This window comes from Wallemia mellicola (genome assembly GCF_000263375.1).
Source record: "Wallemia mellicola CBS 633.66 unplaced genomic scaffold WALSEscaffold_22, whole genome shotgun sequence".
NCBI lineage: Eukaryota > Fungi > Basidiomycota > Wallemiomycetes > Wallemiales > Wallemiaceae > Wallemia > Wallemia mellicola.
The window spans coordinates 119,876-131,262 of NW_006531979.1; the positions used below are offsets into that span (position 1 = coordinate 119,876).

The window sequence follows — 11,387 nt, forward strand, 5'->3', positions numbered from 1 at the left end:
ATTTTCGTCATCGCGTAATGACTAGCTACTGCCGTACTATATAGGCTATATGCTGTCCATTTCTTTAATATCACAAAACAAGGCATCTGCACAGCCTCAAAGTGGTTAAAAATTGTAATTACGATATGCCCGAAAGGAACTGGCGAGGCACCGGCAGGTACAAATACTAAAAGGAATGCTTTTACACATGACTTATACAATTTAAACATTTTTAATCCCTTAATTAAAACCCATCAATAATTTTTAGGGTGTGTCAAAGCGCATAACCCTTTTAATATATTCATCTCGCCCGGCACGGTAGCTGTTGTTGCGTAATTTCGTAAATATAGGGTAAAAAAATCTAATTATAAAAATAATTCAATACCAATAAACACAATTAGAAACGTTATGACGCGTGCGATGATTTATCACTCCAGATCAGCGTCATCAGAGGTACGGATAGCTGACTATATAGACTGTGAGAAGAGAGCAAGACATATGTTGTTTTAGAGAAGGAAAGTGTATGATAACCATTTTTATCTAGGTACTTTTCTTTATCATTTTATTTGGCTATGTCACTCATTTTATTTTTCTAAGGAACATAATCGACTTTTATACGCTCCTAAGTGCGCCTATTTACACACAATCACGGGCCTGGAAGAGAGTGAGTATGACGAGTATAAGCGAATTTAGTGAATAACCAGAAATTATCAGATAATGTACAAATGCGAGATATGCCACGGGAGGTTCAGTAGACCAGAGAATATGATGAGGCATAAACGGAATTCCCACAGGTCTGGCGATCTTCACCCTTATTTGTGTTCTTGTGGTCGGAGCTACACACGTTCAGATATTCTCCTGAGGCATCAACGTGGATGCGAAGTGCACAACAATGGTGGTAAACCCTTGCCAGGTGTCACTACCGCCAACTTAAAGAAGCGCGGACGTAAGCCTAAAGCCGTACACCAACCGTCACATTCTGCTCCACCGGACGTGACTGATCCAAGTTATCTCGCAGGTGTAGCGGCAGCAGCTACTCAGCAGCAACAACAGCAACAACAACAAGGTGTGGCATTGGAAGATTGGGGGACTGTCGCTTCATTTGATTCAGATCCGGGTCTTGATTCAGCGTAGGTGGATTGAGAATTACTAATACGTCATTCTGACTTTACATTCCTTAGATATTGGAATTGCCCATTATATTCCAATTCAAGTACTCCTGGTACAGAATTTGACGCTTATCCGGGTATACCACTATATGAAAATGGTAACCACTCAAATCAACAAATACCACAAGAGAATACATCAAGCAGTGACTGGAATAACTTTTTTCAGCAACATAATCAACAACAGCAATACCATCAACAGCAACAACAAACTAATGAATCATTCTCTGCCTGGTTGTGAGTATCGGGTATAAAATTTACAAAATCTAACCTAACGAAGAAATAAATAAACAGAGACGCGCTGAGTTGTTCATATATACAACCATCTGCAATATTGCATTAATAGAAAGCTGGACTTTAATCCGAATTTTTAACAATAGGACAATCAGACAAGGACAATTTTATTTCTTTTATTTCTCTTTTTTTGGAAATCTCTAACGAATGCATACAATATATTATTAATAGACATCATCTATGCTGATTTTGAAGCTTTTATGAACTCTGTAAAAGCCTTCTTGAAAATTTTTGGCTCATCTGTTGAAATATGCTTTGTCAACTCGAATGAGATATTATCTGGGCAACCAATTGAAGGAAGATAGACAGTTCTGAGGAAGTTCAACAACTCCTCACCTCTACTTAAGTAAGTTTGTCTAAGTAGGAGCGCAATTTCACCTAATACCTGATACGTTATGAGATAACGGTTTTAGAGGAGAAAACAACTTACAACATTTGTTTGACCATCCTTCAAGTTAAACGTTGACTTTGCAGGAACTTCGAAAGCTAATTTGATAAATTGTTGATAAATGAATTCCTCAAATCCTGCTAATGGTATTGGAGTTGGATTTATTTGAATAATATTTTGAGTTGATTGAACTTTTAAGTCATTTTGCACTTGCTCAAGTGTACCATAACAGAAAACAACTTTTGATATATCATTAAAGGCAATTCTTTGAGTTGGAGGTGAGGAACCCTGTGCGAATTGACAAATTGATTCAAGAATTTGCATAAATCTATCTCTATTTTCATCAGATATTAAAACGCCTTGGAGTCCAGCAGAAAGAATGGTACCAATGAAGTTTAAATAACTTCTCTCCATTTCTGCCTTATTTAATTCATCATCTGTACCATCAACTTGAACGGACAAAAATGTAAATACTCTATCAAGAATTGGTTGTATAATTGAGTTCAAAATTGAGAAAATTGTTGAACGTAACTTATGAACAAGCATATTCAAGAAAACGAGGAAATCGCTTAATTCATTCATCTCTAATCTACCTAATAAACCATTGACGAATGTTGGAACATGGTTGAGAATTGCTACACCCGTACTGCTTACGATCTGTGCGAATGTAAATCTAGATGCGTCTCTTATAACCTTGAACTGTGACATTTGATCTAAAACCACAAACATGGCTTGGGTTGATTGAACGAATGGTTCACTGTAGTTAGGTGGTGGTTGATCTATACTTGTTACGTGTTGCACTGAGGTAGGTTCAGGAAGACCCTTGGCGATGTGACCAATAGCAAGAATAGTATGATGGACATTCAAAACGGACTCGATTTGGTTAGATTGTTGTAATGATTGCTGTATTGATGCCAAAAGTGGTTGAATTAGTTGATTCAAATAGGCAATCTGATCAGATGGAACTTCAGACAATTTAGCCACTATGCTACCAATAGCCTCATACAGATTAAGTTGGTATTGGAATAAACCCATAGTATTGACAGATTTTGTCAACACATCTTCATCTGGTTGTTCAGCTGGGATAACCTCAACAGATATGGCTAGCAAATCCGTGATACTTTCCAACACCTTTGGTATCAAGTTCATTGGAATATATTTTCTAGCCAATAATGTAAATCTCTGGAATAAATAGAAGTTTCTAGCTTTTACGTTCAATGCTGAGTTGTGAATACCTCTTTGACCAACGAATGCAGATAAAATAGGTTCAACGAGTTCTTTCCTCGCGTAAAGAATATCAACATATCTAACAATCATTTCGAAATACTGTAGATTTACCGCTGGATGTGGGTGATTAGCAATACCTGAATCGATTACAGTTTGTACGAGTTGACCCAATGGTGTGTAAGGTTTTTCTTCATATTTTATTTTGAAATTAACGGCATCTTTCTTGGCTGATTGCCTTTCTTCTTCTGTGATTTGTACAAATGCTTGAACGGAGTTACCTGATTGAGTTGCTTCTGCAAACAAGAAAACAATGTATAATACCAACTCTGCTTGATACCATGGTACAGATTCAGGACCGGTTGCTGTACATTGTGTCAAAGTCTGGTTGATCAATGAGACTACGGTTGATATCCAAAGTTCTTGATCCAATTGACAAACTGAATCGAAAGTAGATCTTAAAACTCTACGGATTTCGTATAGTTCATGACGCTCATCATCTGCGTCCTCACCTAAACCGCCGAAGCCCCATTCAACTTCATCATTCCATTGCATTTTCGTCATTACGATAGGTAGCAATTGGCTGAAGAATTCTCTAATTGGCATTGACGAGAACGCCATAGCATCAGACTTCTTCTTCTTCTTATAGAAAGAAATGAGAGTTGACAAGAAGCTGTGAACAGCTAATGAAGGACTGTTTGATGGATCAGCGAGGTATCTTAAAAACACAGGTTGAAGCTGAGCGAGATAGACAAGCGCCTGCGATCTAGTCTCCGGTGTACCGAGGTTAGCACCTGAACGATTTTGCATTATCATTGCTTGAGTAGGCTGTTATTGGGTTAGATAGATTCCTTTCAAAAACTTGTAACCCACTTCATCACATAATTTGAGAATCTCCAAACCAGCTACATTTACTAATTTTGCACATGATTCTCTGAAAAGAATATTGTCATCAGATGTATCATCTCTAGAAGCTTGCTCGATTTGTCCAATAACTTCTGATACATTAACAATTCTAATGACTTCCAACTTGGCGGTAACATCTTGAATACCTTTTTGTAGGATCTTGCAGAAGTAACCGTTAGTTGCAACTTTAACTTGGGTAGATGGATGCTGCAAAGATTGATAGAATAATTCTAGACTCTGTGGTGTGAAGGACAAGCTAATATCAACCCAATGTGACCAGCCAGCAAAGACGTTGATAGAGAGCGCTAGTGATTCTTCGATAGCTTTCAAGGACCATAAATCACTTCCACCATTCGCGTACATGACAGTCAGTTCTCTTACTATATTTAACAAGTTTTCTATAATTGTAGGTGCATCCTTTGATCTAATTGCGTCTCTAATGTGGCCATCACGAATATGTCTCTCTGACGACCAATCTCGTGCAGCTCGCATGATGGAATCTGATAATTCAAGATTTATTTCATCAAGTATGTGCAAAACTAAAGGTGTAGTACGTTGATTGAGTGAATTTCCTTGTTTAATTAATGATAAGAAGTCTATAATGATATTTGGGTGAGTTTTGTCGTAAGTTTGTATAGTGAAGAGTGTGAGTGTATGTGCTAATCTATTTCTCAAGAAACTAAGATCAGCTTCTGGACCGCCTTGTACGTATTCCCTGCTAACGTACTCGAATAGGGCTTCTTGTATAGCAAAAATGTCATCATTTGTGAGTGTATGGAAGTGGTTAGAAATAAGAACATCCACAACACTCAAAACCCAAATTCTAGCTTCTGTACCGACAGTATTTGTTAAGAATAAGCCTAAGCAATACTTCCAAGTTTCTGAAGCGTTGTTCTTTACTTGCTCGAGGAAGGTTAAAGCCTCCTGGCGAAGTTGAATGTTATTGTTTTCCGTAGGCGATGCGCATTTTATTGCTTCAATTAACTGTGGGGGTACAGTCGTTGCAGCTATCGACATTGATGGCGGTATATTCTTAAGAGGAGTGAAGGGAAGAAGAGTGGATATTTGAAAGTTATAAGCTCATCGTAACGTGTTATTTTAGTTGTTTTATTCTATTTTCTACATCGCAGTCACTATAATTCATCCCTAGTCGTACGTATGTATAGTGGAGTTTACACAAACACAAAGAAAGGACTTGCTCACGTGACGGAAGATAATTAACGTGTCACTCTCTGTAAGACTATGAGAAAAGATTTTATATTTACACTATAAAAACTAAAACTTTTTACGTCTTCTTCTTTCAACCAAACCACCAAGTGTGAGTTGAAATACTCCGGAGCAGCCAATTTAGAGTGATGTTACCAATCTAAAACTTATCTACATTGTCTGAATCTCTTTGATGGAAAAAAGAGGCTATTTCTGACTAAATATGGTTGCTCTCTAGTTTTTATAAATGCTAATTAAAATTTATAGGTGTTACAACGTATGGCTCTATTTAGGTCTTTGTTAGTTATAGATATTAATAAAATCTCTTTTGAATCAATTTCAACTTTTTTAGTTGAACCGCGTGCATTTTTTATTAAGACCGTCGTCGTTATAAAGAATTGAATGTCTATTAAGTTTGTTATTAAACTCTCGCCTATGCTCCAACTACCTTTTGATTTTGATGATGGTATTAAAATGGTAAACTGGTAATTTTCACGCTTTGATGGTATAAGGTGAGGCGTGACTGAGTGTTCTATTAATCTGGTTGAGTAATTATTTGAAGTGAAGAATGAACTTTTTAGTAGTCTAAAGGATACTTTTCTATCTAGGCTAACGTATAGCTTCTTTATTATGATGTCATCAGAAAGTAGTCTCAAATTGATGTTAACGTTGAGGTTGTCAAGGGACAACAGTTTAAAGGAGTCTATTAATGTTTTGAATTCTAAATTTTTGATATTTTCTTCATGTCTACTCAAATTCCTGCTTAAATGTGAGAATCTAAATAAATTTAAACATATTGACTTGGTTTTTAAGTTCCCGATGTATTTTATATTCTCATGGTATAAATTGACCTCCAACTTCCATAATATTTGATAGTTATGTAGACGTATCGAGCTGGGTAGACTACTATGGGAGGGTATTGTCAACATAAATTCCTTCTCCATCTCACCGAGCTCTACGTAATCATCGAAAGACATCAAACAATCCGTTGTCTCAAATAAAACAGTTGACTTTTTGTATGCACTCTCTATGCATTTTAGTTTAACGTTTATTTCTTTTACTTTTAGCGGCTTTTTATCCAGAATCTCCGTATATGCAAAGCCGACGACCCTGCAAGTGGACATACCTAGGTAACCCTCGACTGGGAAATCTTTGTAGATATTTCCTTGCTTTGGCTTTATTTTTATGTCTAACATCTCTTCATTTTTTTATTTTCGGCGTGATGGACGTGAAAAGATAGAAAGTAAAAGACAATGGTAGTTCTGGTTATACATAAATAGATATACAGATATATGGCATATATACATCCGAGTATGTGTGTCTGCCATTGTCTATATGTTCATACCAAGAGCATATCCTACAGCCAAAAGTGTATCTAGTATGCTAGATGTTTTTAGATATCACAAGTAACCTAATCTACATCTATGTAATGAATAATTAATAAATTTTTATTTCCAGGTCTCTCCCCTGATAGACTGATAAAATGCCCCTCCGTTATCAACCACCATATAAAATTTACATGAGTGAGGATATTGTCGTAGATACAACGACACCTATGGTGTCCACTTCCAATGATACAATGGATCAGGATGATGTACCAGTTTTTGCTCCTGCGAAGAAGACAGCCACCGCTGGCCCAGATTTGAAAGGCCAAACGAGACGTGAGTGGGCTATATCTCAGGTTTCGTATTTACTAACATACGTCCAAGGTGTACTTATCCCAGGTCATAGAATGTCCCCATTGAAAAAAGACTGGGTCAACATATATGGTCCACTCGTAGAAATGTTGAAATTACAGGTCAGGATGAACCCACAGAAGAGAGCTGTTGAATTGCGTTCTTCTAAGCACACAAAAGACGCTGGTCACCTTCAAAAAGGTGCCGATTTCGTCAAAGCTTATGCCCTCGGTTTCGCAGTAGAAGACGCTATAGCGCTCATGAGACTTGATGATCTTTACATTGATAGCTTTGAGATCAAAGATGTTAAAACTCTCCACGGTGATCATCTTTCACGTGCTATTGGTAGAATTGCTGGTCAGAACGGTAAAACTAAGTTTGCTCTCGAAAACGCAACACGTACGAGAATCGTTTTGGCTGATACACACATTCATATCCTTGGTGGGTGGTATAGAAGTTGTTAGATGTGTTGTCTAATTCTCTATAGGTGCATTCAATAACTGCAAACTCTGTAAAGATTCCATATGTAGTCTTATCTTAGGTAGTCCCCCAGGAAAAGTTTACAACCACCTTAAAGTCGTCGGCGCAAGACTCAAGCAAAGATTCTAGATTGCATCACTTAAACCTTCTGTATTGTTTTATCACTCAATTTTCACTTTTTGTTGGATTTTCATTGCACATATATTATTTATAAGAAGAAAAGTAACAGATACAACAAGCTTTTTAATTATACAATCTAGTTATCTTAATTTGAAAATACCAATTAATCTAACTTGAACTTGACTTTTCCTTCGCAACGACCCCCCTGAACGCACTTCTGAGACGTTTTATGAATGTGTAGAAGCCACGTGAATTGTTGAGATCTCTAACGAATTTGTCTAGCTCCTCTGGACGCGGCGAACATGACTCGACTGGTAAGGTGTGTTACTGATTATGTTCTGATCAAATGTGGTCGCTTACCCCTATAATCCGCTTCACTCAAGTCAAGTTCCAATGTGAATTGACGGTCTGGTTCACGATCGTCTATTTGTGAGAAATTTAGTATAATAAAGTCAGCTAGAAAGATATGAACGGATGCACAATGGTAAAAACAAACCCACGCTTATCGCTTCTAAGCTTTAAGCCTAACTTCTGCTCAAAGAAGGCCAATTCAGGCGCGTTTCTTGCAGCTTGACCGTCTAAGGTCTTCTTCTCGGCTTCTATCATAGCTTTATGCTTGTTGATTCTCTCCCTATACTCCTCAATCTCAGCAATCATACCATCCCGGTTGGTAGAATGTGAACGCATTTCTCTCATATAATTGCTGATCTGGTCCTTCATCTCCTGTACTTCCTGTCTTTCACGTTCAATATCCTTCACAACTTCGAACTCTTCCTTCTTTAAATTTTCGATATTCTCCTTTATCCGACTTTGATTTTCCTTCTCCTCGTTGAGTGACTTCGCGTGCTCTGCTTTACGCTTTATTATACGTTCTTTAACATCACTGGAGTGTGCTTCTAAAGCGAGCTGCAATCCTGCCATACGCTGTCTCGCTCTTTCCAATTTCAGCACTCGCTGGTGATCATCTACTATACCCTCACTATAGTGTTATAAGCAAATGAAGAATAAATAAAAAGTATAAAATATAACTCACGCAGATATTGTTCTACCTATTAATTTCTTTTGCGGCGTCGTCATCGTTGTTAGAATGATAGACGCGACTTCCTCATCCTGCGCGTTCATCTCGAATAGTGAAATATGACAACTTTACCGCCAAGGGATAGAGAAGTTTTATCTAAACCTGAAGTACAACGTAAAGCGACAGTCGCACAACTTTGTACGTTGATTTTCACGCGTTTGGCTTATCTCACACACGTAGATTTCTACGATTATTACTTCGACTTGTTGGGATACATACACAATAGAAAGCAGCGTTTAGAGCATAAAGTATACGAATTACAAGATAGTACTGTTCGTGGAACGTGTATGTCGTTGATTTAGCTCACATTCCTCAGAAATCACCAGAAGCAGCACAGAAAGACTGGAAATCTTATTGTGGAAGAGAAAGAGCTTTGCTGTGAGTGGATTAATCCCCATTCTATCCTATCTAATACCTCTATTAGCCGCAAACGTCGTACAAAGATCAAGTTTAACCATTTCCATATTATCTGTCAAGTTGGTCAAGGTGGATACGGTGAAGTTTACTTAGCACGCAAATCAGACACAGGTGAAATATGTGCATTAAAGCAAATGCGTAAAAAAACACTCCAGAAGATGGATGAAGTAAAGCATATCCTTATTGAGCGTGATATTCTCACAACAGCAAAATCACCTTGGCTTGTTAGATTACTCTACGCGTTCCAAGATATCGATAATGTCTTCCTTGCTATGGAATTCGTCCCTGGTGGTGATTTCCGTACTCTTCTTAACAACTCAGGTGTTTTGAAAGAGGAACACGCCAAGTTCTATATCGCGGAAATGTTTATGGGTGTTGATACTCTTCACAAGCTAGGTTATATTCACCGTGATCTGAAACCAGAAAACTTCCTTGTTGATAGCACCGGACACGTCAAATTGACAGACTTCGGTTTGGCGACAGGTGCACTCAACCCTGCCAGATTGGATTCACTTAAGCATAAACTCGATGAAGTTAAAGAAAATGACATTATTTACAGAAGTACAATTGAACGGAGATCAATTTTCAAGTCAATGAAACTCAATCAAGCTAGATGGGCTGATAGTATTGTAGGCAGTCCTGACTACTTGGCTGCTGAAGTAATCAGAGGAAAACCGTACTCATTTGCAGTTGATTATTGGTCACTGGGTTGCATCTTGTTTGAATTCTTGGCTGGTTTCCCTCCATTTTCTGGAGCAACATCAGATGAAACATGGACTAACTTGCGTAACTGGCAGAAGGTTGGTTTATATTACTGCATCTTTTATTTTACTTACACATTTCCAAGGTTCTCAGAAGACCTATCTATGATAAACCAGAAGACTTGATATTTAACCTCACAGATACAGCTTGGGACGCAATAACGAGTTTCATTGCACCTCTCGAGAGTCGTATTGCCACTCTAGACGGTGTAAAAAGGCATCCTTTCTTGAGTGATATCCCATGGGACAAACTACGCGATACTCACGCGCCCTTCGTTCCAGCTTTGGATTCCGAAGAAGATGCTGGATACTTTGATGCTTTCGATGATCCTGAGGATATGGGTGGGTAATCTCCTTATAACTGTTATTTTTTTTAACTTGCGTCAGTCAAATACGCTGAAGTTAAGGAAAAACAAATGAAAATCGAAGCAATGCAGGACAAGAACAACAAAGTCGAGAGGGGTCTCTTTGCAGGTATGTAATTGTCTAATGCGCTCCTCATTTTACTAACTCTTACAGGCTTCACATTTGCACCACGTCAGAAAACAACAGAGCAACTCGCGAAAGCACTCGCAAAACCGGAAGAAGCACTTTCAACTATTTTCTAGAACACATAGCATTTACATTTTCTATTATTTAACCATCTTTTAATCATAGCAACTGACAATCTTATTTGTTACATACATTGATATATTTAACGCAAATTGGGTATACTTCAAGGTAGCTTATGACATACAATAAGACCAGCTATTATAGCAATTTTCACTGGGTGGTGTTAGGTGTGTAGTGGTCATTTAAAATGCACCCACTTGCTACAGTAGAATTCTTCGAGCGATGTGCGCCATTTACAATATCCACATACCCATGTTGTATCTTCGATTGACTTTCCTTCTAGATTTGGTGATGGCTTGAGAAGCGCCTGATGATATAAACATTAGTCAGACACTAATGGTGCTTACAAACCCACTTTTACTACTTTTATCATGATCGTCAAGTGACAAATTGTCTTCCGCTGGGATGGATCTTTTACGTCCCTCATGCAGAATGTTGGAAACCTTGTAGCGACGCATGTGTAATACTGCAGCATTGTGAAATAATAAAAGTACGTTATGAAACATATATTTAGAATAAATTAATTATCTGTTTATACAAATTAATTGATATTGATCCTCTTTGGTTCAGATTCAGGTGCGTGTCTTGAATATCTCAGAGTGAGTAATCCATCAGTGTAGGAAGCATGGATATTGTCTTCTGTGACATGCTCTGGGAGTTTCCATGTCCGGCTAGCGATCGATGATGACCGACTCTCATTGATCAAGTAGCTGAATCCGTTATCTTTGTCTTCTTCAGCTGGATGAGTAGCCTTCACAGTTATTTTATGGTCATGTATTGATATATCCAATTCCTCCTTCTTGTATCCTGCAAGGTTCAATCTTGCTTCATATGAATTTTCATATTCTAACAAATCAAGGCGTGGTTTAGACGTCGAAGGTGCTGTATTAACGTGTTTTCTTGGTGCAACCTCCTCAATGAAGAATTCAATTGGGAATTCAAAGTTGCTTGGTTGGTTGTAGAAGATTGTCATTGTGTGTTTAAGACTAAGTTAAGTGTGTTTGAGAAGTTGCTTTGTTAGTTTGTTGTTGATGGTATACAGTTGAGATACAACCTCAGCTTATATAGTCATCTACATTT

The 11,387-nt window shown here is 37.8% G+C and overlaps 8 protein-coding genes across 8 annotated transcripts in view; 4 read left to right on the forward strand and 4 right to left on the reverse strand.

Moving 5' to 3' along the window:
• The first annotated feature begins 334 nt into the window (after nt 1-334).
• On the forward strand, nt 335-1,584 carry WALSEDRAFT_61258 (hypothetical protein). The gene is made up of 5 exons (XM_006960001.1): nt 335-523; nt 577-643; nt 694-1,109; nt 1,161-1,382; nt 1,440-1,584. Exons 3-5 carry the CDS (start codon nt 697-699, stop codon nt 1,486-1,488), a joined length of 684 nt encoding a protein of 227 aa, XP_006960063.1. The 5' UTR covers nt 335-523; nt 577-643; nt 694-696; the 3' UTR covers nt 1,489-1,584.
• Nucleotides 1,572-4,991, reverse strand: WALSEDRAFT_70277 (hypothetical protein). The gene is made up of 3 exons (XM_006960002.1): nt 3,925-4,991; nt 1,870-3,879; nt 1,572-1,824 (listed from the first exon to the last, which is right to left on the reverse strand). Exons 1-3 carry the CDS (start codon nt 4,972-4,974, stop codon nt 1,618-1,620), a joined length of 3,267 nt encoding a protein of 1,088 aa, XP_006960064.1. The 5' UTR covers nt 4,975-4,991; the 3' UTR covers nt 1,572-1,617.
• Nucleotides 4,992-5,317: 326 nt separating this feature from the next.
• On the reverse strand, nt 5,318-6,383 carry WALSEDRAFT_61259 (hypothetical protein). Its single transcript, XM_006960003.1, has one exon. It carries the CDS (start codon nt 6,357-6,359, stop codon nt 5,418-5,420), a length of 942 nt encoding a protein of 313 aa, XP_006960065.1. The 5' UTR covers nt 6,360-6,383; the 3' UTR covers nt 5,318-5,417.
• A 273-nt stretch (nt 6,384-6,656) lies between these two features.
• Nucleotides 6,657-8,418, forward strand: WALSEDRAFT_61260 (Pre-rRNA-processing protein PNO1). The gene is made up of 5 exons (XM_006960004.1): nt 6,657-6,824; nt 6,873-7,280; nt 7,327-7,750; nt 7,800-7,895; nt 7,940-8,418. Exons 1-3 carry the CDS (start codon nt 6,683-6,685, stop codon nt 7,446-7,448), a joined length of 672 nt encoding a protein of 223 aa, XP_006960066.1. The 5' UTR covers nt 6,657-6,682; the 3' UTR covers nt 7,449-7,750; nt 7,800-7,895; nt 7,940-8,418.
• Nucleotides 6,895-8,516, reverse strand: WALSEDRAFT_70279 (hypothetical protein; the record flags this gene model as incomplete). The annotated part of the gene is made up of 4 exons (XM_006960005.1): nt 6,895-7,750; nt 7,800-7,895; nt 7,940-8,418; nt 8,473-8,516. 4 exons carry the CDS (start codon nt 8,514-8,516, stop codon nt 7,608-7,610), a joined length of 762 nt encoding a protein of 253 aa, XP_006960067.1. The 3' UTR covers nt 6,895-7,607.
• A 47-nt stretch (nt 8,517-8,563) lies between these two features.
• Nucleotides 8,564-10,399, forward strand: WALSEDRAFT_70280 (kinase-like protein). The gene is made up of 7 exons (XM_006960006.1): nt 8,564-8,655; nt 8,698-8,789; nt 8,834-8,895; nt 8,942-9,734; nt 9,782-10,037; nt 10,083-10,169; nt 10,215-10,399. The coding sequence occupies exons 1-7, from the start codon at nt 8,577-8,579 to the stop codon at nt 10,301-10,303; spliced, it is 1,458 nt and encodes a 485-aa protein (XP_006960068.1). The 5' UTR covers nt 8,564-8,576; the 3' UTR covers nt 10,304-10,399.
• Nucleotides 10,400-10,594: 195 nt separating this feature from the next.
• Nucleotides 10,595-11,387, reverse strand: part of WALSEDRAFT_70282 (HSP20-like chaperone) — a 2,616-nt gene continuing 1,823 nt past the window's right edge. The window contains exon 2 of the mRNA XM_006960007.1: nt 10,595-11,293. Coding sequence (XP_006960069.1) covers nt 10,849-11,293 — 445 coding nt within the window. The 3' untranslated portion in view covers nt 10,595-10,848. The remainder of the gene's footprint in view (nt 11,294-11,387) is intronic.
• WALSEDRAFT_33731 (MFS general substrate transporter) overlaps nt 10,846-11,387 on the forward strand; it is a 4,377-nt gene continuing 3,835 nt past the window's right edge. Inside the window, exon 1 of the mRNA XM_006960008.1 lies at nt 10,846-10,923. The gene's annotated coding sequence lies outside the window, so the exon portion shown is untranslated. The remainder of the gene's footprint in view (nt 10,924-11,387) is intronic.

Bases quoted from the DNA above. Each gene is read 5' to 3' on its own strand.
- WALSEDRAFT_61258 (XM_006960001.1), top strand. From the start codon at position 697: ATGTACAAATGCGAGATATGCCACGGGAGGTTCAGTAGACCAGAGAAT. The intron at 1,110-1,160 runs GTAGGTGGATTG...TACATTCCTTAG, and splicing joins GATCCGGGTCTTGATTCAGC to ATATTGGAATTGCCCATTAT. The intron at 1,383-1,439 runs GTGAGTATCGGG...ATAAATAAACAG, and splicing joins GAATCATTCTCTGCCTGGTT to AGACGCGCTGAGTTGTTCAT.
- WALSEDRAFT_70277 (XM_006960002.1), bottom strand. From the start codon at position 4,974: ATGTCGATAGCTGCAACGACTGTACCCCCACAGTTAATTGAAGCAATA. The intron at 3,880-3,924 runs GTGGGTTACAAG...ACCCAATAACAG, and splicing joins TTCTCAAATTATGTGATGAA to CCTACTCAAGCAATGATAAT. The intron at 1,825-1,869 runs GTAAGTTGTTTT...ATAACGTATCAG, and splicing joins AGGATGGTCAAACAAATGTT to GTATTAGGTGAAATTGCGCT.
- WALSEDRAFT_61259 (XM_006960003.1), bottom strand. From the start codon at position 6,359: ATGTTAGACATAAAAATAAAGCCAAAGCAAGGAAATATCTACAAAGAT.
- WALSEDRAFT_61260 (XM_006960004.1), top strand. From the start codon at position 6,683: ATGAGTGAGGATATTGTCGTAGATACAACGACACCTATGGTGTCCACT. The intron at 6,825-6,872 runs GTGAGTGGGCTA...CATACGTCCAAG, and splicing joins TTTGAAAGGCCAAACGAGAC to GTGTACTTATCCCAGGTCAT. The intron at 7,281-7,326 runs GTGGGTGGTATA...AATTCTCTATAG, and splicing joins TACACACATTCATATCCTTG to GTGCATTCAATAACTGCAAA.
- WALSEDRAFT_70280 (XM_006960006.1), top strand. From the start codon at position 8,577: ATGACAACTTTACCGCCAAGGGATAGAGAAGTTTTATCTAAACCTGAA. The intron at 8,790-8,833 runs GTTCGTGGAACG...CACATTCCTCAG, and splicing joins ACGAATTACAAGATAGTACT to AAATCACCAGAAGCAGCACA. The intron at 10,170-10,214 runs GTATGTAATTGT...TAACTCTTACAG, and splicing joins CGAGAGGGGTCTCTTTGCAG to GCTTCACATTTGCACCACGT.